At 33.3% G+C, this 26,609-nt stretch overlaps 1 protein-coding gene across 1 annotated transcript in view; it reads right to left on the bottom strand.

Annotated features, from left to right (window-relative positions):
• Nucleotides 1-18,942, bottom strand: part of LOC127701653 (microphthalmia-associated transcription factor-like) — a 31,442-nt gene extending 12,500 nt beyond the window's left edge. The window contains exons 1-2 of the mRNA XM_052205681.1: nt 18,730-18,942; nt 3,924-4,134 (exon numbers count right to left, since the gene is read on the bottom strand). Of these exons, the coding sequence (XP_052061641.1) occupies nt 3,924-4,134; nt 18,730-18,836 (318 nt within the window). The 5' untranslated portion in view covers nt 18,837-18,942. The remainder of the gene's footprint in view (nt 1-3,923; nt 4,135-18,729) is intronic.
• Between the last annotated feature and the right edge of the window lie 7,667 nt (nt 18,943-26,609).

The following is a 26,609-nucleotide window of genomic DNA, read 5'->3' as shown; positions in this document are numbered from 1 at the left end:
CTATCATAAATGTTTAATGTGCTAATCATTGTACTGATTTTGCACATTATAGGCCCTCTATTGGAAAAATAAAAGTTATCTTATCTTATCAGTATATATTTGCACTGCAACTCTTTTCACAAAAAATGTTACAATGAAAATTGCTCGTAAGTTAAACAGAAATGTTCATGACTTTTCGTGAAAACAGCCACAGACCTGTAGACAATTCCTATGGATTTTTAAATGTTTTTATTACTTTTACTTTGTAAGGCCTAAAATAGTATTTAAATCGTTTGATGTTGCCTACCTACCCACTTAAAAAGCAGCCTATCCGAAAAATTTTATGACACAAATCATTTCAATTCTTTTTTAAAAAGATGTTTTCCTACTCTAACATCGTTTTCTTGTTTAAAACATGTAAATTATGTTGTTTTCACTAAAAAAAATCCCTAACTTTCTACCCAACCCTACAAGGTATGGGTATGCAACATCAAACAAAGAATTTGTTAAGGGTGGCCTAATTATTCCAGCTTAAGGAGCAGTGTCCCTGGTAACCTGGTTAATAGGGACCACAGAGGCCCAGTGCCAATGGTTTAGGCAGTCCATGGACATTTACATTAGTTCTGCAGATCTATAGTATGCCAATTGTTCTGATCATATTACTCAAGAGACCAAAAAACTTTATACATGATTAGAAAAAAATTAAACCTCATTAAAACAAAACCAAGATGACTTTTGGATTTTTGTGTCATACAAAACATTAATTACAAACATCTGAAAAAAATATTTCAGAAGTGAAAATGTTTTTTTGTTCCTATTGGAAATGAGTAAAATCGTAAAATCAACACTGGTTTAAAAAAAAAATCTTGATATTGTATGTTATTGAAAAAAATAGTGTGTTTTCATTAAAATTGATAAAATGTTTGTACTGAGAACCCCTTCCCCACAAAAGACCAATGGTAGGTGTTGCATGCCTTAGGGAAAGGGTAAAACCCAGCAAAACAAAACTTCTGATCAGACCCAAAATTGAACACGTTATGTGTTTTAATTTTTTACATATGCATATATCTTTAAAACCTTGGATTTTTCCCAAAGTCAGATGATGTCAAAAGCTAGAAATCTAAGTATCCAACAAAAGGAACAGATAGTTAAAACATAGAAAACACGAAAACAGTATTTCTGTGAGGAAAATGATCCCATAATTACCCTGTCATTGGTAAGAGGTACAACATATTATTTCCTGTAGCCTTTGTCATGGATCATTTTGTATACAGAAAGGAAATTATACATGCAACCTCTCAACACTTAATAGCTTTCTACTTATCATAGGAGATTACAATGTATATATGTCACTTCTCAAAATTAGTTATAATAAAATGCTCCGCTGGGGCGCAGCTTGATACGACCGCAGAGGTCGAACCCTGAACAGTTGGGGCAAGTATGGACACAACATTCAAGCTTGATACAGCACTGAATTTGGATTGTAATTAAATATTTGACACAGCATAGGTTTCTCACACAGAATGAAAGTGGTCTAAGAACTTAAAATTTTTTAATTTACCTATTCAAACCATATCATTATTATTTGCTTTTATATATAAATCAGAAATAACCAATTTAAAATGGAAATTTTAAAGAAAAAAAATGAACCCCCCCCCAATTTTTTGAACCTCCTTATGAATTCATCACCCCCAAACTCAATCCCAGCTTTTCCTTTGTGGTATGGTACCTTGCTGCACAGGGCCTAATCTAGGATTTTGGAGAGGGAGAAGTGACTTCTCCTTCCATGAGAGAGAAGGGAGAAGTGGTCAATTTCTTGGAGAAGTGAGATTCCATTACCGTTTCGGTTGCATAGTGTTCTCGTGCTTATCACTAAGGAAATTGTTTTATATGCAATAAAAAATATAGTTTTTTCATGTTATTGTACAAAATGTATATATAGAAAGTTCTTAATAAAAAGGTTTAGACAATATAGTTGTTATTTATTCATTGATACCATTTGTACTGTCAAAGTTTAAATAAAATTTGTTGCTTGGGACATGAGGGAGTTACTCAGTAGCCTAGTAATATTATGATGCATTAAATTCATGTGCATCTGCCTCAATTTATTTTTAAATGTCCAGAAAAATATGACTCCCAGTTTACCTGATGAATTTCACATGACTGGGAATTTAATTTATATCACCACTTGTCATTATTTTGTAAAACATTATTGAATGTCAAGGACATCATGTTACATGTAGTTGTAAATTGAGATTCTCGTTAAAGATTGTAAGCCTATAAATGAAAATATCTGTCAATCACATATTAATTAACCGATGCAGAGCTAATTTCTATCATTTTTTAAAGATATCTTCCCTATCAACGAAATTGTCATGAAAAAAAAATCCACTGCTGATCACAGCTGGTCGAGTGTCGTACGTTTGCAATCTCATTATCCATCAGCTGTCTTTCTACCTTTTATATTTCAATTTTTATGCAATGAATATAATAAATCTACCGTTAATTCCCACCCTTAACCCACCGAATAGTACAAATTGATCGACTCGTAATAAATAAAAATAAAACAAATCAGCTGAGTGATTACGCAACATCCTCAGATAAAAATCATTGTAAAATGATAACTTGAACAGACGGTCAGTTTTCCGATTGAATAGTTTTAAATGTTATATCCAAGGAAGTTCAAAGTCGCCGTTGTATTTATTTAAATTGATTGTCGACAGTATTAGTCCTGGGTCGTTTCGAAAATCTCGATTTTCCTTGTCAGTCGCCATTTTTTTTTTACCTGAGAGACTTGTAATTCACAAGTTGTCTCCCTTTTACCGATTTTCATAGCGATTTGACTTCGCCATGAAGTCAGTCGGCTGGCGAGATTTAGCGATTTTCAAAATTCTTTGGCCACTTAAATCATCATTTCGCCGGCAAGATTATCGCCCGAGTCCTTTCAGTACAATTTCAGAGAGATCCATACACTTGAACACAAGTTATTGTCTGGAAACTAGAAAAATGCTTGTTTTTTGGCCCCAAATTCCTAAACGTTTAGGGCAATTACCCCCAAACTCAAACCCAGCTTTCCCTTTGTGATATGGAACCTTGCAGTACAATTTCATAAAGATCCATACACTTACACACAAGTTATTGTCCTGAAACTAGAAAAATGCTTGTTTTTTTTGCCCTTTTATGGCCCCTAATTACTAAAATTTTGAGGGAATTACCCCCAAAATTAATCCCAGCCTTCCCTTTATGGTATATACATGTATGGTACCTTGCAGTACAATTTCAGAGAGATCCATACATTTGAACACAAGTTATTGTCTGGAAACTAGAAAAATGCTTATTTTTGGCCCCTTATTCCCTAAACTTTTTGTCAGGAATGAAATTTCCCATAAAATTTAGTCTATTCAGGTAGTGACCTTGAACTTTTACCTACTACCTCAAACATTATAGGCATCTCTTCCTCCCATGTGGCATTATTAAAATTGGTTTGGTAAAGGATGGAAATATGGTTCAAAAGATTAACTTCTGCAAACAAAAATTTTGCCTAAGTTCAGTCTTTTTATTTACTGTTGTGACTTGACCTCGACAGTTTGACCCCAAAAACTGGAAACAGAAATGTCTAGAGTTCGACTTGTTACGAAATGGGTAAAAGAGAATTGGAGAATATGAAGTACCATCAAATGACAAAAAGATCAATGGTAAAGTTTATTCCTTGGCCTTAATATGCATGAAATATTTGCCACTGGACATTGTCCAAAACAACCAATCAAGCAAGCTTATTCCAATCACTGTAAAACAAACTTTTTCTTTCAAATGTTTGCTTTGTTCCAGTGTTATATATTGGATATTTTGCTACACTCATTGTCAAATAAAATGCTTAACACCTTTGAGCACAAAACATGTAACAGGTATGTTAAACAGGTTGATGATGACTGTAAAACACTTACTTTAAGTATCTGTGGTGCTACATTCAAGTCGACATTTGAAACTGATGATGATATAGGAAACTGTATGACCTGTGGTTGTGAAGGGGGAGGTTTGTATGACTGTGACAAGGTCTGGTTTCTTTTCTTCTCCTCTTCAATCTGCTGTCTTTGTAGCTGTAACTTTAGATTGGCTCGTAGAGGCATGTTCGTGTGTTTAATATCAACTTTTGGACTGCAAAGATAACAATATTGAAATAATTTCTTAACAATATAGATAATGTTATTGAATTATTGACCTAAAATATTTGGTATATATGCATATATCATTATACATGACAATATATCAATACAACATCTTTTCATTAAATTCACAGAGTCTTACATATTCTTGTATAGAATTATAATATGACCCCAATCTTAACATTAAAGTATCATGAGAAATCAGTACTGAGTTCTATCAGTAAAATATCTGTGCAAACATAACTAAAGCATATGATATGCTGTGTTCCTGTCTGTTGATTTAGTACTGTACCAACTTTCTTTTGGAAGCAAGTAGTTCAATAGTGAAATTTTATGTAAATTTAAGTTCTACCTGTCCAGCATTTTACTAGTTTGACATGTCTTACATTGCAATTCATCACCTTCTGCAAGTTTCATATTAAAGTACCTGGATTTTAGTGAATCTTATACAGGTTCTTCCATTCTTAGTGGGCTATAAGTGTTCAACTTGTTTTTGAAAACATCATATACCTTTTGGTTATTTTTGTTGATGCATTGCTGTCCCATGGCTCACATCTCCTTGTAATCATGGGACTTTCACATTTTTCACCTCTAATTTAATTTACTGCAAAAATTCACACTTTATTCTTTGCTCAAAACAATTGATTTCTATTTCAGATTGACTTAATAATCCCTAGTAGTACATAAAACTGCACAACGAAAACAATTGATTTCAACATTACAAATAAATACTTAAAGTTTCGTCTCTGCTTAGATAGTTGTAAGCACTGGCCCTAAAAATAACTTAAGTCAAAAATAAGTTCTATTATCAGAAATATTATTATTCAAATAAAAACTAAAGAAAAGGCACTTTCTTCCAGATACATTCCCTTTTGGTGCCATTTTTAAAAGTAAAAACATGTTCAGGGGCATTTGTATTCAACTATAAACACTATAATCAAATACAAGTGTGAGAGCAAAGTTCAATTAAGATATTAGAATGCTATCAAACCGGAAGATACATTGGGAGGAAAAACAAATTCTTAATACTACATAATTATGATAGTTTGAATGTTCAAAAGATATGCATCTTTTAAATGATTTTTATTTCTTTTTCTCAGACAAAAATTCAGCATGTCACATGTATTTATAGCAAAATATGTGAACTTCAAAGTTATATGATAGTAACACTTGACGCCAATAGAAGTAATTTATAAGGAAATTTGGTATGATTGCCAAATAATAATCCACAATCATGACAATTAAAACAATGAACAAGGATCTGAAAAACTATATATAGTATATTTTTTCAAGTTCTTAAATTCAGTTGACAATATAAGAAATGACTACCTTGTAACTGGTAACTTCATTTTGAAGAGTCTTAGACTATACCTCCCTTTCGTACAAAGAGGACCTCCGGTTGGTACAATGCATCAACAAACACAGTATTTGATAGAGGAATTTATCATTTGATTACATCTAGTTACGATGTAAACAAACCTATTTTGTATTGTGATAAGATGGGCTGTGACCTTTGGAAGGGTATAAGTCATCTTCCAAGTGAGGAGATAAATGTGTTATCGATTACAGAGACCCACTATCAAGTCTGATCATGTTTCTGTGAAATAAGTGTGTTATCCATTACAGAGGGCCACTATCAAATTTGCTCACGTTTCTGTGAAATCTATCACTTACTTATAATCCATTTACTGTGCGCTTTTTACTTATGAACAGACTAAAGTTTACATTTTGCCTTTAATAAATCATGACAGGGTTTCTCCATGCAAAATCTTTTAATTTTGTTTTTAAATGTGATCAATAAAACCAGAAGTCTATTACTAGGTTAAACATTTGATACAAATTTTGCATGTCATGTATACATTTCAAAATACTTTATCTTTCAAGAAAAGAAAGTCATTTTAGGGACGCTAATAGATGTTAACTTTTCAAACTCCAAGGTGGAAGTTGTCCATCCTGGAAAAAATTATGAGGGATATTTGCATAAATTCCAATTTATTTTTCCTAAAGTTTTTTGAAGTTAAGTCATTGATGTTTAATTTTTCTTTTAAATCAACATTCAATTGAATCTAACTGTTAATACATGTATATTAATCAGGTCTAACAACATGTCAGGTATCTTGAGCAATCTAATTTGTGCAAACCAAAAAAAAAGATTTTAACAATAATTTGTCAATTTTTACAGGATCACTGATGTGTGATGTTGGGATTATTTCTATCCCCCCCCCCCCGAAACTCGTTGCGCTGGGCACAAAAAGAATCAAGTTCTCATAATAATTGGACATCTGTAGATTTTTAAATAGTCATCAATCATCTTATAGACCATCGCACATCAACAAAGGATCATCGCACTTCGGTGCAGACCAGTGCACTTCAGCGTCCCCATCGCACCTCCGAGTCCTACATATATATATATATATATATGCTATGCACAGACGTTTATATGTACTTCTGCTTTAAAAATCAAGTGATTCCAAGGGAAAACAAGTAGACCATATTTTTCACATACAAAAATAAGTTTCAGTGTTATTATCCAAAATGTCTTTGAAAATATTTTGTGACAATTCAAAAAAATAATAATCTCAAATTGGTCTCAAATACGAAGCTTGCATAATAAGCATGATAAGACTTGTACAAAAAAACATATCAGACAAGAAAACATCATGACAGTCTTTTTTTCATATATATATATTCCATCATGTACATGTATCACATTTTTGCTAGTCATTTTTGAATCATCTATCATTTTATTTCTTGTACATGTACTGTCACATCTATCTTTTTTAACAATTCTCTTCTAAAATTAAATTTTTGTATTTTTACCAAAAAGTGCATTGTTTTAAATCTATTAATAAATGTTTTGCGTTGTTTTAAATATATTAATAAATGTTTATTTGAAAATTTTCCATGAATTTACTCATTACTAAAAATATGTCTTAAGTGGGGTTATAAGCGCTTCAGCCATATTTATAAATAAATCTATGCAACTGCATGTAATAGGATTTTCTGTTGAGGCATAAAAGGGGCATTTTTTTACTAAGCATGCTAAGGGGAACATACTTTTTTCTTCTTCTATCCTTACATCATTTAAATATTTGGTTAAAGGCAAACAAGTTTATTCCAACTGATTTTTACAGTTTGTCCTTACGTTGTGCTGTTATATCATTATTTCTGGTGAGGGGAGGGTAGAGCGATTATCATGTTTAACCTTGCCACATTCTGTATGTGCCAGTCCCAAGCCAGGAACCTGTAATTCAGTGGTTGTCATGGACTGGATGTTTATTATGAATGTTTTTTGTTTGTTTGCTGTCATAAATATTATTTTTCCACATTTTGTTATGTCAGGACCCTGATACAGTGTATAGCTGACTTTATAGTATGGGTTTTACTCAATGTTGACGGCCTTACGGCATATAAGGCACAAAATGTGCACCAGAATGAAGTTACCTTGTTTTGTAACCCCCATTGACATAATGGTTACATTGGTTACATTGGTTACACTCATACAAACTATCATAAATCATCATATATTCAGAAATTCTCAAATCCTGGTACATTTGTAACCTCCATTGACCTAATGGTTACATTGGTTACACTGGTTACACACATGCAAGAATCCTTTATGCCATCATGTTACCATGGCAACCCCTGTATTCATCGCTGTGAGGTTACATAAGTCAGTCTGGTAACAATAGGTTACATAAGTCAGTCTGGTAACAATAGTTTAGGTGATTTAGGATTACAATGGTTACATGCATGGGAAATCAGGTTACAATGGTTACATGCATGGGGAAGTCTGGTTACAATGGTTACATGCATATGAAATCAGGCTACAATGGTTACATACATAGGGAAGTCGGGTTACAATGGTTACATGCATGGGGAAGTCAGGTTACAATGGTTACATGCATGGGAAACAAGGGTTACAATGGTTACATGCATGGGGAATAAGGGTTACAATGGTTACATGCATGGAAAGTCAGGTTACAATGGTTACATGCATGGGAAATCAGGTTACAATGGTTACATGCATGGGGAAGTCTGGTTACAATGGTTACATGCATGGGAAATCAGGTTACAATGGTTACATACATAGGGAAGTCGGGTTACATGCATGGGGAAGTCGGGTTACAATGGTTACATGCATGGGAAATAAGGTTAAATGGTTACACGCATGGGGAATGAGGGTTGCAATGGTTACATGCATGGGAAAGTCTAGTTACAGTGGTTACATGCATGGGAAAGTCTAGTTACAGTGGTTACATACATGGGAAGTAGGGTTACAATGGTTACATGCATGGAAAGTCAGGTTACAATGGTTAAATACACTACTTGTGACTTTATCTTTTTAATGGTGGCCATAAAAACTATGTCCACCATGATGGCCCTATATGTCCATCATTATACCCCCTGTTGCTTAATTAATACACAAGGTATAAATCAAAAACTAGTCAAGGATAAAGGGAAATCATGACTGCATTGAAGTGTTAAAATTATATAACTTACAGGTCAAGTGTCTCAGGTAAAATATATGTGTTTGTCAAATTTAATGACTAGCTGTGATTATGACAAGATAATTCAAAAATAAAATGAAATAATAAAACTAGTTGAACAGGAGACATATAATACAGATTATATGTCCCTGGTTGAACATATTGCTTCATAACATTTTTTATGAAAAAATTGTCTCATGACTGTTTGTTTTGATGTTATACATTTTAAATAATTCTGTCAATTTAAGTTATTTTTTACATGTATTTTTTGACAACTGAAGAATAATGAATATCATCTTCTAATGAATATAATGCAAACTTTCACAATGCCTGCCTTTTTCTATTGAAAAGGTGTTTCTCAAATTAATTTTCTAAAATCATATTGTTTATACTTAGAGAGACTGATCTGCATTCAACATTGTTTAAAATTAAGGCAATTCATTATTTCTCTATTGAATAAATATATTTAAAATATATTTATTACAGCAAAATTTGATAATATTTTTATTGTCATATAAACATATTATAATTAGTTTGTGACAAAAAAAAAAAAAAAAAACAAACATTATAATCCAAAGAAATAACAATTTTAAACACATGGAAAAAAATTATTAAGTTTCTGCCCTCAGTTCTAATGACCATTAAATATTCAATTGTTAATTGGATATGGTTGATTGAACATGATAATTTGCAATTTGCACTAAGTCATCAGTCAATCATGTGCCATGTGCTGATTAAAAAGTCATTTAATTGCAAAATCATAATATCTATTAATACCAAACTTTTTTATTAATGGTTTATATTGATCTTTTCTTATATCATATATATGCACTCTGTGCTTCTAAAACACTTGTTTTAAGGTCATTAGTTTTAAAACTCTGTTTCTAGTGCACCAAGACATGCAAGAAAGTCCTTTGCTGTATTTGAAAGCACCAATTACTACCAAAAGATTTTGAAGTCCCATCATGTATAAGTCCCTGTTTCTGTCAACTTCAAAATAGAATCCTGTGACTTTCTTTCCTACATTCTTAAAGGAGATAGCATTCATAATGCTATAAAATTATTTTATGCTGTCTTTTTTATTTTCATTATTTTAACAAGAGACATATAATACATTATAATCTCTGTTCAAAAATATAAAACAAATTAAGCTTTCATTATCATCTTGTGGGAACTTTTTGTAAACTATATTTTTTTCCTGTTAATTTTAGAAGTAAGCCCAAAAATTAATAAATAATAAAGACACAAAAATAACAACTACATGCTTTAAAAACACAGAGGCAAAGACATTGATTATCTTATCAACCACTTCTTCAACAATCTGTTTAATCTTGCTGAATTTTACATCTGTGTGTATCATGTTTATAGTTTTGATGTATGTTGAACAAATTTTAAATTTCATTATAATGTCTTCAGTCAACAGATTCTAATTCAGAATTTTTGCTAGTTATGTCTTAAACTGTTCAATATAAGGGCATGGTTTTATTTTAGGACTAACATTTTTACATTTTTTTTTAGAGTTTATTCAAATACAGTTATTTTTTCAATAAATACATAAATACAAAGACACACTTTAATTTTAATTTCAATGTTATATTTTTTTTTCTAACATGTCTGATTTACATTTGAATATGTTGAAGAAATTTACAACTTTCCATTTGAAACAAATTATTATATAGATAGATATATAGTTTATTCTCATAAAACCATGAAGGACATAGGTTACAGAGAAGTTAAAAACATGCATAAAAATATTAGATGAGATAACATAATATTTAAAAAAAAAAATAAACATGTTCAGAGACATGTATGTATTTATATGTCTCTGACATGTTTAAAGAAATAATTTTAGTGTTCAAATATGTTGAAGTTATGGTTGAGAAGAAGTAGTAATTTTACTGTTGATACATCTTATGAAATTGCAAAGCTGTCTGATATGCCATGCAAATATGAAATTTTTAATGACAGAGACATATAATGCATATATTATATGTCTCTAGAATAGACAATACTCAGGATATTAACATTAATTAGGTATCAATCTGAGTTTGAATTATAAGTAATAAACAGAGTTAAGATTGTAAGTTATACCCAGAGTTTGAATTATAAGTAATAAACAAATGATAAAGTTTGCTATATTGGGGAAGATGTTTATTGATTCATTAAATTTAAGGCAAGTTTAAAAATGGAATATCATTATATAATAAAGTTAGACTAAAATAAAGAGGAGAAGATGTTTTTTTTTTTACACTGATCAAGATTAACAACCAGCATATTTTATTTTTTGGATGATCATTGTCAACACAAATAAAACACCATCATAATCATTTAACATTCTTGAATTCAGATAAAAGAATTATTCAAAAGAATGTTCCCTTGCTAAATGTGATTCCATAATTGGTCTTGACATTAACATTAACAAAGTCCTGCTATAAGGGGAGTTTAAAGACCTTGACTAAGTTGGTCCTGAGACTACTGTGTTATGGTAGTCTCTGAGGTCTGTCGCAGAAAAAAAAATCATACTTGTTTTTACTACAGAAGACACCATGTCAGTTCAGATTGTACATATCCAGACTTTTTCAAACAGAATTATGATAGTATAAAATGTGTCAGGACAACAACAGACTTAAGTTGAGACCGTGAAGAGTGCATTTAGAGCATGTTGAGACAAATTCTGACAGTGTTACGAATGTGTTGACACATATTTAGACAGAATTCAGACTGTTAAGACACAGACTTAGTTTAGAAAAATCAGAATTATTAAGTAAAATCTTTTATAGAGAAACCTATACTTTTTAGAATGTTTAGACAGAAGAATCAAATTGGCATTTCCTGAAGAATGTGGGAGAAAAAGTCATGAAAAAAGTAATCACAGAGAAAAGGTTTCAGGAAAAAAATTACAGGAAATAGTCACAATAATGAAAGTAGTTAATTTGGAATATTAAACTTTTGGATAATTTTTAAAAAATTTTTAAGTAGGATTTTATTAAATTGTTTCTAGAATCTATGACAAACGAAACTATTTCAATTTTGAAATTAAAAATTGTCCACATCTTTAAGCAGCAATATACCAACTGCACCTGTGTATTGAGTATACATCAGTGTCTGAACAAAAAAAAAAAGAAATGTTTGATGTCATAATCTGTTCAGATATTAAACAATAGATAGAATATTTAAAGAGTAAATAGAAGCAAGTAAATTATAATAAAATGTAGTTGTTTGACAAGAATTTAGGACAGAAAGTCACAGGACAAAAAGACACAATTAAGTTTTGAGATTTAATTTTTCTTTTAAGAAGAAAAAACTTATTTAAAAAAAAAGTTTGTATTTTCCTTGAACTATAATATATAAACCAACTTTGTAATTAAAATTTATTTGATAAATATCAATAATGATCAAATAATTGTTAAGAAAAAAAAATGTCAAAGTGGCTCATTTGGTACCTAAACGGCTTCATGGTGCCAAGAAATATATCATTTGCATGATTAAAATTTAATAAATTTTCTTTTAACAAGGCTTATGAACAATTTCATAAACAGTGAAATAAATATATGTCACATACATTTAAATAATTTTGACAATCTACCAATTGATAAATTACAACACAAGATGTTGAAATCTATTCTGGGGGTCAAAAGACAGTCATCAAATATGGCTAGTAGACTTGAATGTAACAGGAATCCAATGTTGATTTTCTCATTATGTTTAATGTATAACTATTATATGAGACTTACTTAAAATAAAAAGAGATAGAATACTATATAGTGCATTTACTGCAGATCAAGAATTATCTCAAGAAAACTCAAAATGCTGGTTTTCTACCCTAAATAGAATATTTAAAGTACTATCTTATTATTATAATCAGCAATCTGACTCACAACTACAAAAAATCAAATCTGGAGTTGTGGACAGTAAACTGATGTTTTTCAGTAATATTTTTATTCCAAATTTTATTCCCTTCTATCTTCAAACCAATCTTACCAAAAATATAAAAAGTAAAATTACACAACTATGTATCAGTGCTCATTGTTTAAATATAGAACAGGGTAGATATAATAAACCCGAAATTCCAAGAGAACAACGTTTTTGCAAATTTTGCACTGAAGTTGAGACAAAAGAACATTTTTTGATATCTTGTGATTAATATAAAGTTATAATTAAGGCAAACTTTTTTCCAATCTTAGATCTTAGATTTGAAAGATTCACATAATTATTTTTCAGTTTTTAAACTTTTAAATCCACAAAACATTACTGAAAGTATTTATTTATACAAATTTATTAGAGATGCATTAGAAATAAGAAACAATTCTTAAAATTATGTGTAAATTGTATTGCATGTATATATATATAGTACATGATCTACATGTGAAACTTTGAAATGTTGTTTTGTATATTATCATATGATTTGTAATGGAGAACACTAATGTACTTTTAGTTATCTTAATAAAGAATCTAATCTAATCTAATCTAATGTAATAAAAATCAGTAAGGTTCCATGGAACCCAGTGTCTCGCCTACTTTAGCTGTTAGTCGCAGGTTCAACAAAAATGGGGAAACAATTATTAAAAATTTTGCTCTAGATACTATCTTTTGATTATAAGAAGCTTCTGTCCAAGTTTGGTAAACGTCCAGGATGATTTATGAATCTAATAAATGTTTTAAAAACTTTACCTGCAGACTGTATGTAATGTTAACTGGAAGAAAAACTAAGTCCATTTATAAGTAATATACGGAAAAACAGGAAATAAATTTTTACAACATTTTCTTCTAGATACTAGCTTTTGATCATAACAAGCTTCTGTCCAAGTTTGTTACAAATCCAGGATAGTTTAAGAAAGTTATCAAAATTTTTAAAACTTTAACCACAGAGTAAATGTAATGTTAACTGGAAGAAAAACTAAGTCCATTTCTGAGTAAACTACGGAAAAACAGGATTTTTTTTACAAAATTTACTTCTGGATACTATCTTATGATCATAAACAAGCTTCTGTCCAAGTTTGGTAGAAATCCAGTATAGTTTAAGAAAGTTATTAAAGTTTTAAAAACTTTAACCACAGAGTGAATATTTGTGGACGACGCCGCTGCCGCCGACTACGGGATGTAGGATCGCTATGTCTCGCTTTTGCGACAAAAGTCGCAGGCTGGACAAAAAGAAAATATTCAAAGATCTTTCTCTTGTATATATATATATATGTATATGCTCGGAAAAGGGACCTTTAACATGTTTAATTGGATTCAATAAATATTCTTATTCTTATTCTTATTCTGTATATTCAAACAATTGTCACAAATTATTTGTGACTTTCCGTCCTGTGAATTTTTGTCCTGTAACTTTTTGTTCATTTACCGTTTGACAACCATCTGTTAAAATGTTTAAAAAAAACTGATCATGTTATTTCAAATATTTTGTAACCCTCCTTCCCCATGTATGTAACCATTGTAACCTGATTTCCCATGCATGTAACCATTGTTATCCTCAATCCCCATGTATGTAATCACTGTAATCCACATTCTCCATGTATGTAACCATTGTAACCTGTCTTTCCCATGCATGTAACCATTGTAACCCTCAATCCCCATGTATGTAACCATTGTAACCCTCATTCTCCATGTATGTAACCATTGTAACCTGACTTTCCCATGATGTAACCATTGTAACCCTCATTCTCCCTGTATGTAACCATTGTAACCTGACTTTCCCATGATGTAACCATTGTAACCCTCAATCCCCATGTATGTAACCATTGTAACCCTCATTCCTCATGCATGTAACCATTGTAACCCTCCTTCCCCATGTATGTAACCATTGTAACCTGATTTCCCATGTATGTAACCATTGTAACCCTCATTCTCCATGCATGTAACCATTGTAACCCTCCTTTCCCATGCATGTAACCATTGCCATGTATGTAACCATTGCAACCTGATTTCCCATTCATGTAACCATTGCAACCAGCAATCCCCATGTATGTAACCATTGTAACCCTCATTCTCTATGTATGTAACCATTGTAACCTGATTTCCCATGCATGTAACCATTGTAACCAGCAATCCCCATGTATGTAACCATTGTAACCCTCATTCTCCATGTATGTTACCATTGTAACCTGACGTCCCCTTGTATGTAACCATTGTAACCTGATTCCCCATGCATGTAACCATTGTAACCCGACTTCCCCATGCATGTAACCATTGTAACCTGATTTTCCATGCATGTAACCATTGTAACCTGATTTCCCATGCATGTAACCATTGTAACCCGACTTCCAATGCATGTAACCATTGTAACCTGATTTCCCATGCATGTAACCATTGTAACTCAACTTCCCCATGCATGTAACCATTGTAACCTGATTCTCCATGTGTGTAACCATTGTAAACCTACTTCCCCATGCATGTAACCATTGTAACCTGATTTCCCATGCATGTAACCATTGTAACTCAACTTCCCCATGCATGTAACCATTGTAACCTGATTCTCCATGTATGTAACCATTGTAACCCTACTTCCCCATGCATGTTACCATTGTAACCTAATTTCCCATGCATGTAACCATTGTAACCTAATTTCCCATGCATGTAACCATTGTAACCTGACTTCCCCATGCATGTAACCATTGTAACCCGACTTCCCCATGCATGTAACCATTGTAACCTGACTTCCCCATGTATGTAACCATTGAAACCTGACTTCCCCATGTATATAACCATTGTAACCTGATTTCCCATGCATGTAACCATTGTAACCCGACTTCCAATGCATGTAACCATTGTAACCTGATTTCCCATGCATGTAACCATTGTAACTCAACTTCCCCATGCATGTTACCATTGTAACCTGATTCTCCATGTATGTAACCATTGTAACCCTACTTCCCCATGCATGTAACCATTGTAACCTAATTTCCCATGCATGTAACCATTGTAACCTAATTTCCCATGCATGTAACCATTGTAACCTGACTTCCCCATGCATGTAACCATTGTAACCAGCAATCCCCATGCATGTAACCATTGTAACCTGACTTCCCCATGTATGTAACCATTGTAACCTGACTTCCCCATGTATGTAACCATTGTAACCTGATTTCCCATGCATGTAACCATTGTTACCCTGATTCCCCATGCATGTAACCATTGTAACCCTCCTTCCCCATGCATGTAACCATTGTAACCTGATTTTCCATGCATGTAACCATTGTAACCTGATTTCCCATGCATGTAACCATTGTAACCTGACTTCCCCATGTATGTAACCATTGTAACCTGACTTCCCCATGTATATAACCATTGTAACCTGATTTCCCATGCATGTAACCATTGTAACCCGACTTCCAATGCATGTAACCATTGTAACCTGATTTCCCATGCATGTAACCATTGTAACTCAACTTCCCCATGCATGTTACCATTGTAACCTGATTCTCCATGTATGTAACCATTGTAACCCTACTTCCCCATGCATGTAACCATTGTAACCTAATTTCCCATGCATGTAACCATTGTAACCTAATTTCCCATGCATGTAACCATTGTAACCTGACTTCCCCATGCATGTAACCATTGTAACCAGCAATCCCCATGCATGTAACCATTGTAACCTGACTTCCCCATGTATGTAACCATTGTAACCTGACTTCCCCATGTATGTAACCATTGTAACCTGATTTCCCATGCATGTAACCATTGTTACCCTGATTCCCCATGCATGTAACCATTGTAACCCTCCTTCCCCATGCATGTAACCATTGTAACCTGATTTTCCATGCATGTAACCATTGTAACCTGATTTCCCATGCATGTAACCATTGTAACCTGACTTCCCCATGCATGTAACCATTGTAACCAGCAATCCCCATGCATGTAACCATTGTAACCTGACTTCCCCATGTATGTAACCATTGTAACCTGACTTCCCCATGTATGTAACCATTGTAACCTGACTTCCCCATGTATGTAACCATTGTAACCTGACTTTCCCATGTATGTAACCATTGTAACCTGATTTCCCATGCATGTAACCATTGTAACCCGACTTCCAATGCATGTAACCATTGTAACCTGATTTCCCATGCATGTAACCATTGTAACTCAACTTCCCCATGCATGTAACCATTGTAACCTGATTCTCCATGTATGTAACCATTGTAACCCTACTTCCCCATGCATGTAACCATTGTAACCTAATTTCCCATGCATGTAACCATTGTAACCTAATTTCCCATGCATGTAACCATTGTAACCTGACTTCCCCATGCATGTAACCATTGTAACCTGATTTCCCATGCATGTAACCATTGTAACCTGACTTCCCCATGCATGTAACCATTGTAACCTGATTTTCCATGCATGTAACCATTGTAACCCTACTTCCCCATGCATGTAACCATTGTAACCTAATTTCCCATGCATGTAACCATTGTAACCTAATTTCCCATGCATGTAACCATTGTAACCTGACTTCCCCATGCATGTAACCATTGTAACCAGCAATCCCCATGCATGTAACCATTGTAACCTGATTCTCCATGTATGTAACCATTGTAACCCTACTTCCCCATGCATGTAACCATTGTAACCTAATTTCCCATGCATGTAACCATTGTAACCTAATTTCCCATGCATGTAACCATTGTTACCTAATTTCCCATGCATGTAACCATTGTAACCTGACTTCCCCATGTATGTAACCATTGTAACCTGACTTCCCCATGTATGTAACCATTGTAACCTGACTTCCCCATGCATGTAACCATTGTAACCCGACTTTCCCATGCATGTAACCATTGTAACCTGATTTCCCATGCATGTAACCATTGTTACCCGACTTCCCCATGCATGTAACTATTGTTACCATCATTTCCCATTTATGTAACCATTGTTATCCCAAAACCATATGTATTATATCATTGTAACCTGACTTCCACATGCATGTAACCATTGTAACCTAACTTCAATGTGTATGTAATCATTGTAATAGCTCTACCCCTACCTATTCAGTTTGCAGCAGAAATGGTCAGTTATAATGCCGGTATTGCATATCATTTAGTAAAGGTCCATGTGTGTAACCAATGTAACCAATGTAACCATTGCTTCAATGGGGGTAACAAAACAAGATACCTATATTCAGGTGCACATTTTGTGCCATATCTACCTTACGGTGACCTATAATTGATTAATTCCATGTCATTTATACGTCTCATTGGCAATCATACCACATCTCCTTATTTGACAATGTCATGAATGTATATGGTATGACCTAAAAAAGGTCAAATCAGGGTGAAGGTAGAAGTGTTTCATGGGAAGAATGATAATGAGTTTGGTTCATTTACACAAAAATATAGCAAAATTGTTTAAGATATGATTTGCCATACAAAGTTTACATACTGGATAGATAATTTACCCAGATTGCAAGTTATTCTGAATAAAGGTAAACACACAAGCCCATACATAAAGTATATTATTCAACTATTTAGTGTGATTGCCTAGATTCATATTCAATTTGTATGCATTTAATTTGCCACTGGACATTAAACAGACACCCATTTGATCACCAAAAAGATCAGGTGATTAATCAATTCTTGTATGTACATGTATGTATGTTCATGTGCATTGCATATGATAACTGGTTCCAGATTCCCCAGTTGTACCTCTTACCCAAGATATTTTTTTTTCTTTAAGCCCTGTTACACACAGGACCTTGACCTTGTTGAGTGTTGATTTTTTTTACTGGTACATTTTTGTACTTTTTTGTTTTCTTGTTGTTTTGTTTCAAACTATCAAACTCAATAATAGCTGCATTTAAATAAATCATAAAATGAAACTATTAGTTTACAAACATTGAATAATTATAAGACTATGCGTCTGAAAAAGATACGACACGACACGATAAATAAAGATTAATAAAGGTAAAAGTTCATTTATATAGTCTATGTCAACGCCCCCTTGGTAGAATTGTAATTTTTCGTTCTACAAACAATAATCAATCATTAAAAAATTCTGGATTGAAATTAAAAGAACTTGTTTTCCAGGTAAATAAAATTCATGAAGCGAGGCCCTGACGTCATCTTAAACTTTGTCAAGTCCTAAAAAATTACCTTCCAACTATGGCTTTGCTTTGCAGTTTGTAAAAGTTGTCATCATTGTCAAGCTCAGCAGACTCATACAAAGAGTTGATATCTGTAACAATTCCAGAATCTCCCATCTGAAGATTCAATGCTTTACACAAAATTCACTCTAAATAATATTTATCTTCTAAACAAAATGTCGTCTCCGAGCTTCCCGTTTCAGTGTATAGTTCATGTCACGTTAGGTTTTTATCCAATGAAAATTAACAATGTAAATTGTCTTCTATATTTAGAAAATAACGTCAGGAAGGGAAAAACCAAAAATTGAGAGGCACACAAAGGGAAAACGAAGTGAACTGCTAAAATCTTAACATGTTAACATTATTTTTGTTTCGCAGAATTTTCAAGTTTTTCCTTTTACAACCGCAGCATAAATATAGTGTTCACCTGGAAGATATACTATCAGAGACATATAATAAATGTATGATATGTCTCTGATACTTGCCATCGTAACTTCATCCGTTTTAAACGAATCCGGGTCCGTTCGCTCCCATTCACGTTCGCACCCTTTTGATTGGTTTTGTGTTGAATAATTTTTTTAATCGAGTTTAGTTAGTGTTTTGCTATAAATAAGTTTTTTTTTTATTGTTTCAAAATAAAGTGCCATTCTATAAATAACAACGAATAACACAAAAACCGGGCCACAAATCAAATGTTTTCAGGTGTTCATGGTGTTGTATATCAGCTAAAGAGCGTTTATTTCCATGTGTGAAGATTAAAGTTACCAATATATATATGTACTTATAGATATATGCTGATAATTTAACCGGTATTTGAATACAAATAGGGCGCGAACGGACCGTGGCCCAGGGGGCGAACGTGCTGGATGCGAACGTGTAGGGTGCGAACGTGTATTGGGAGCGAACGGACCCGATACCGTTTTTAAGAATACCCAGAGAAAGAAACCTTTTTCCATCATAACGGAAAATCTGCTGGACAAATTGATTATTTTTTCTCAGCAAGTAAAGACCTAACACAATATGTACAGATCTTAGATATGGAAGCAGAAAACACATCCGACCATGTACCTGTCATAGCTACAATCAAGAGAAAACTAATTAGGAAACCCAACAAATCAAAATCAGTCATTGTAAGAACAAAATGGGAAAAATACAATCTACAAAAATATCAACTGACCATATCTGATGGAGTGGAAAAAATACTTCAAGCTAGTAACAAAAATATAGAGGAGGACATCACATCTATAGAAAAGGTAATGCATAATGCATGCAATGAGGCTATACCGAACTACAACAAATCAATAAGAACAAAAAGCACTGGGAAATCCCTTTGGAATAAAAATATATCAGAAGCATCAAAGAATACTAAGGAAAAACATGTCTTATGGAAAAATAGAGGAGCACCAAAAGACAAAAATAATCCTCTAAAATCACAGCTAACAGCAGCCAAAAGGTTATTACGAAAGGCTCACAGACAAGCATATGCCTCGCAAAGAGAAAAATTGGCAAACCAGATAATGACAGCATCTTCCTCAGACAATAAACTCTTCCACAAATTACTGAGAACGCAAAGGTCAGATGGAAACCGATTTACAAAGACGCTACGAAGAGATAATCAGACGGCTGAAACAAACGAGGACATTCTTCATATGTGGACAGATTATTTCTACGAGCTATCAAATCCAGACTATAGGCAGGATTTTGATTACAAAAAATATGAGCTCTCATCTCTGCAAAATACAATAATCAAAAAGATAGAAAAGGGGAAAGCTAAAATTGAACCAATAAGAGAGGAGGAAATACATGATGCTGTAAAAAGACTTAAAAACGGGAAATCCTCAGATATCGATGGAATCTCAGCCGAACACTACAAAAACGCTGAGACTGAGCTTCTACCGCCCATATTGCATATCCTCAATACAGTAATAGAACAACTTGATATCCCACAGATGCTGAAAGGAGGAATAATGACACCAGTATTGAAGAAAAATAAGGACCGTCAAAACCCGGCAAACTATAGAGGAATAACAGTGACCAAAATCTTCACTAAAATCCTTCAGAGTGTACTCAAATCCAGAATAGATATAAAGATCCACCAAATCCAAAACCAGCTACAACGAGGATTTACGGAAGCAATACCCATGATATTTGCCGCATTCCTGGCATCAGAAGTCATAATACAATCTAGTGAAGACGACCAGGAAGTCCTATTACTAACCTTAGATGCAGAAAAGGCTTTTGACAAATTGGAACATGAGATTCTATTCAACAAGGTCTACCACTATGGTATTGACGGTGACATGTGGATCCTACTCCATAATATGTATAGAGAAATGAGCATTAGAATTAAATGGGACGATCTTGTTTCTGACAAAATATCTGTCAACCAAGGAATTCAGAAAGGAGCAAAACTTTCGACCTCCCTATACAAATGCTATAATAATGCCATTCTAGATAGTGTTACAGAAAGTGGATTAGGATGCCATATGGGGACAACAGGCATTGCTACACCTACATGTGCAGATGACATTTTAGTACTAGCAAACTCTGAATGTGAACTACAAGGCATTATGGACATTGTATACCACCATACACAGAGGGACCTGGTCAAAATCAACCCACAGAAATCGGATCTTGTATGCTATAATACCAAACAGGACAGAGTAGTAAACATTGGCAACTCTCAGATAGGTAGGAGTGAAACTGCAAAACACCTAGGTATAACCAGAAATGAAAAGAATACAATTGATATTGATGAAAAACTGAAAGTAGGAAGGGCCACTATTTATGGTATGTTAGGAGCTGGTCTCCATATAAGGAAAGGTTTCTCTCCTCTTGTATCCCACAATCTGTGGAAGGTATATTCTGTTCCAAAAATGACATATGGGTTGGAGGTCATGCCAATTAAGAAAAAAGAAATGGACCAAATGGAAACAATGCAACGGAAAATCTTAAAGCAGTTACAGGGCCTTCCCAATCAGGTAGCCAACACAGCAGTCTACACATTAATTGGAGCAGTACCAATCCGTATGGTGATAGACAGAAATATGCTATCCTTGTTGATGAACATAATAAGAAACAATAACTCATTAGAATTTCAAATCCTGGAACGTCAAGTTGCAATGAAAAATGAAAAAAGCAACATATTTATAAATAGAGTAGAGGAAGATCTGACAAAGTACAGGATGGAACCGGTTGAGAATCTTATGAAACACCCAAAATCAAAGGAAAAATGGGAAAGGATAGTTAGATATCATCAAAATAAATACTGGCATGAAATATGCCTTGAAGACCAATCCAATAAAAAGACATTGGCATATCTTCAAATACAGGAAAACCCATCATTTATGCCGCATAATATCTGGCAGTGTACAGGAAACAATCCTACAAATGTGAAAACAGGAGAAATAAAGAGCAGGCTAGTAACACAAACGTATATGCTACAGACAGTTAGGTCTAAACACAATAAGAATATATCCGCAATATGTACATTGTGTAATACAGCAAATGAAGACCTAGAACACTTCATACTCTCATGCAATAGGCATACGCATACACGTGAAATGCACCTCCAGAAAATAAAATTATACCTGGACAACTTAATGAATGGTCTCTATCAGAACTTAGTTAACTGTAACATGCTTGTACAAATTCTGATGGACTGTACTCACAAAAGCATTAACTACGGATTCCATATGAAACATCAACAATACATAGAGCTAGAAAACCTCACACGACTGTTCTGCTACGACATGCATACCAATAGAATGAGGCAGATGGCAGGGTAGGGGTGAGGGTGTAGTGACAGTTTATGTAGAAGCATATTATTTATTAAAAAAAATAACGACAATCCGGCTGGCTATTTACCTACATGTATCGTTTATTTGGCCATTTTACAGCATAGTACTTTAACATTCTCTTTTCCTGCATATTTACCGCATAGTGCTTTAGTGTACCTAAATTTAGAATACATCTACATATTCTGCAGATGAACGCATATATCCAATATTAACAGTATGTCCAAAATATAAGACATTAACATTTAGTGCTTTCCTATAGACTGCTATAAAGCTAATGTATATATTCGCACACCTAGCATAAATTAGCAACTAGTATTTTAAGCATGGAGCAGTGAAGATGATCACATCCGTCTTAATCGTAACTTCACTGTAATGTACGATGTATATAATATGTAAATAACAACACAGTATTTGTGCAGCACGCTTTTACCGTTACCGTTATATATATATATATATGCATGAATTGGTGGATTAGTGGCACGTTCCTTTGTGTGTAATATGAGTTTTTAGTGGGTGCGGGTGTATATTTGTATATAGCGCATTAGCCATCCTACTATGTAGGAGTGCGCAGATCTAGAACGGCGATTCATACCTGTAGAAAGAAACAAACTATCATTCCATTAAAAAAAATTGAGATTAAACGTGTCATTTAACAGAACTGTTTATTGAGGCTGGGACATAAACAAGTATAATATTCCCAGATTGAGAGTTAAGAAAACAATAGAACAATATTTTTTGCCTTAACAGATGCACAAAAGGCGTTCGATATCGTTTGGCATGACGGAATGTTTAGAAAAATGTTTAAATCTAAAATAGAGGGTGATACTAGTGGCTCCTATTTATAAAGAATTGTACAACAATATACAAACAAATATTTATTGACAAGGACAATTCACACGTTCTTTCCCAGAACTGCAGGATGTGAGACAAGGCGTGTCAGCATGAAATAGACATGCCATCTCATAATCAATGATAAGTTCCAAATGGACGAAATAGTATTTCAACTGGAATAAATATTATTGTATTTGTTCCTAACGGAATACAGATATAGTATATGTGTTCCTAACGGAATACAGATATAGTATATGTGTTCCTAACGGAATACAGATATAGTATATGTGTTCTTAACGGAACAGATAATTTGGCATTGTTTATAACAAAGTTTCCCAAGTGGAACTTCTGTAAGGCGGAATATATATATACGTTTACAGGCGGACTGTATGGTCCCCTGCTGCTTATTAAATCTTTTTTAACTCATTATTGAAAATTTATGAAACCGAACATCTATAGGTGCACGTAAAGGCTCATTTGTGGAGTGCCAACGGTAGCAGATGATGTGACCTAATTTCAAATGACCCGTTCGAACTCCAAACCATGCTTGCTATTCAGATGATTATGCAAATAAATAGAGATACATTATTGGTCGTAAAAATCGTGTGTTCTTCAATGTAAAAGTAATGGATTTCATACCTGGAAAATTAACTGCTATGTTATTTCTAGATTGCTTTTTTGGGATTTGTATAATATGCCCGTCAGCTAAAGATCCTAAAAATCTCATTACCTATTTCTATAAACTCATGAAACAAATTCAGCATTTACAAGAGAGAACCGCCATTGCTGGTTCCCTACTGCTACTTGGTCAGATTCCCGTTGAAGCCGTTGTTCATAAACGAATGTTATGTACTTTCAGAAACATTATACCAAACAATAAACGCAGTTGAATACAACATTGCATATAGACAATTAGCCATAAAAACAAAACTAAGGACGTCAGAAGCTGTTTTTTTTAAAAATTGTGGAAATTGTTGACATGTTTGAACTACCATCTCCTTATGAATCATTAGATCCTCCTTGCAAAAACAAAATAAAAATTTGGTCTCAAACACCATTAAATTCTTTTGGCTGGAAAAACTAAAAACTGATTCCAAAGAAAATACTCTAAAACTACTTGATATTGATGACACAATTATTGGCAAAACTCATAATATTTAGTTAAGTGGGGGTACAGAGTCATTTGCTGTAAAACGATGGAAAATAAAATCTGAGAGTAATGCAACTTTACAGAAAATATTTTTGATGTATCACAAGTAGGTCCTATCATACTAACTTAACAATGAAAACTACTTATTAATAGAAAGTCGCTGGACCATGACCTAGGAGACAGGGCCTAGAAATAGTCGTCAAACTGATATGTACTGATAATGCAACTTTATAGAAAATATCATTGATCTAACTTTTACAAGTAGTTCCTATCAAACTGACTTAAACAGAAAACTTAACAATTGTTGACGCCGTCGCCGCCGGAAAGCAACACCTACCTTGTTGTTTTCATTAAGCTGAACAGTCCTACAATTTAATTTTCATTTCTCTAAATTTGCATACTTAATTAAAGATCTAAACCAAAATTTGTCTGCTATTTCACAATCCAGGATGATTCCTTTTATACGTAGAAACATGTCGATTCTTATCTGAAATTAGCCATATATGATTTCCTTTATATTTGTCGCCTTGAAGGAGAAATACTTAAACAAAAAGAAGTTACACTGTTTTCTTGTAGGTCTCAATTTATGTATCGATGAATTTTTGAATTTCTATATTGTTTACTCTTTATTTCGAAGCTGAAATCTATTCCTACACGTTTTTGATATATAGTTGTAACCATAAGAATTTTATTGAATAAACCGGATATGACGACTTTTCACACCTCAGTCGTTTTAAGGGCAAACGATTTTACACATCCCTTTATTAAATACGGAGTGAAAGTCCATGTCTGTCTTGCACTGTTAATATTACGTGGTCAAACTCGTGGCCTTTTCAGACATGTACTAGTAATCTATTGCCATCTTTATGCATCCGTCGTCCGTTCTTCTTAAGCACTCCGAACCTTCCCAAAAAAAAAAACTATAAGAGCATACCACATCTCCAAAAGAACTAAGATCATACCACATCTCCAAAAAGAACCAAGATCATACCACATCTCTAAAAGAACTAAGATCATACCACATCTCTTTATTTTTATATAAACAAATCATACAAATTTCACAAATGTTTTTTCCCCTTCTAAAATGAATTATTATTGTTAATTACTTTGGAAACGTAGAATATCTGAAAACAAGCATCACCATAGCACAAAGATGTAACTGGCTGAATGAAAAATTACTAGTGAGAAATTCTTAAATAATCTAAACCAAATATGTCAGAAAAGTTGATAGTCCGGATTGGTGTTATTTTTTTGTCGATCGACATAACATTATTGCTACCAGTGGTGGGTGGTACAATTTTGCATGATTGATGAAATTATGCAGAAAAAGTCTTCTGCACCACGAATTGAAATTTAAACTATGACAGAAATATTCCTCCTCGTAAAGTAACTCTGACATGGATTGGTGGACAAATATAGAGCCTCTGGATTATACGTCGATGTTTTAATCTTTAGAAAAACGTCTACAGTTCAACAAATCGATACAAACAATGGACGGTGGTTTCTACAAGACCATTGGAAGAGCCAATTCTTTTATAAGAATAAGTCAACTAATATTCCTCTACGAGAACAACTATTCGCTTGGGTACTTGTTTGTAAACAGGAGATTCTTAGGCACATAAAACATGTTTGCATGCCAAGACTAGCGTGATCCTTTAGTAAATATTGTAAGAGATATTTCTAAATTTTTCATACCCTAAACTTTTATTAAGATAAACTTGGTAAACTGGAGGTTCGATTGAGACCTTAAGGTTACGACAAAAATTACTTTTATTTTCTCATCGTGAATTTTCCGTATGTATGTACCAAGATTCCAACAGCTTCTGCATATGAAGTTAGTATTTCTCAGTTGATAAGATATCATCAAGCTTTGCGTTATAAGGATTTCATTGATAGAGGGTTGCTGCTTACAATGAAACTATTGCACCAAGGGTTTCTAATGTTAAAGTTGAAGTCCTCACTTCTAAAAGTTACCGAAATCAATTATGACTTGATTGATTTTTACGGAAAATATGTGTCACGAATGACCACAAACATATTCCACTTTTTTTAGCCATAATCCATTTCTTCTTTCCTAATGATTGACTATCCCCTTATGTGCCTTATCAT

This window comes from Mytilus californianus, unplaced genomic scaffold (genome assembly GCF_021869535.1).
Source record: "Mytilus californianus isolate M0D057914Y unplaced genomic scaffold, xbMytCali1.0.p SCAF_1, whole genome shotgun sequence".
NCBI lineage: Eukaryota > Metazoa > Mollusca > Bivalvia > Mytilida > Mytilidae > Mytilus > Mytilus californianus.
This window is presented reverse-complemented; position numbering and strand designations above follow the sequence as displayed.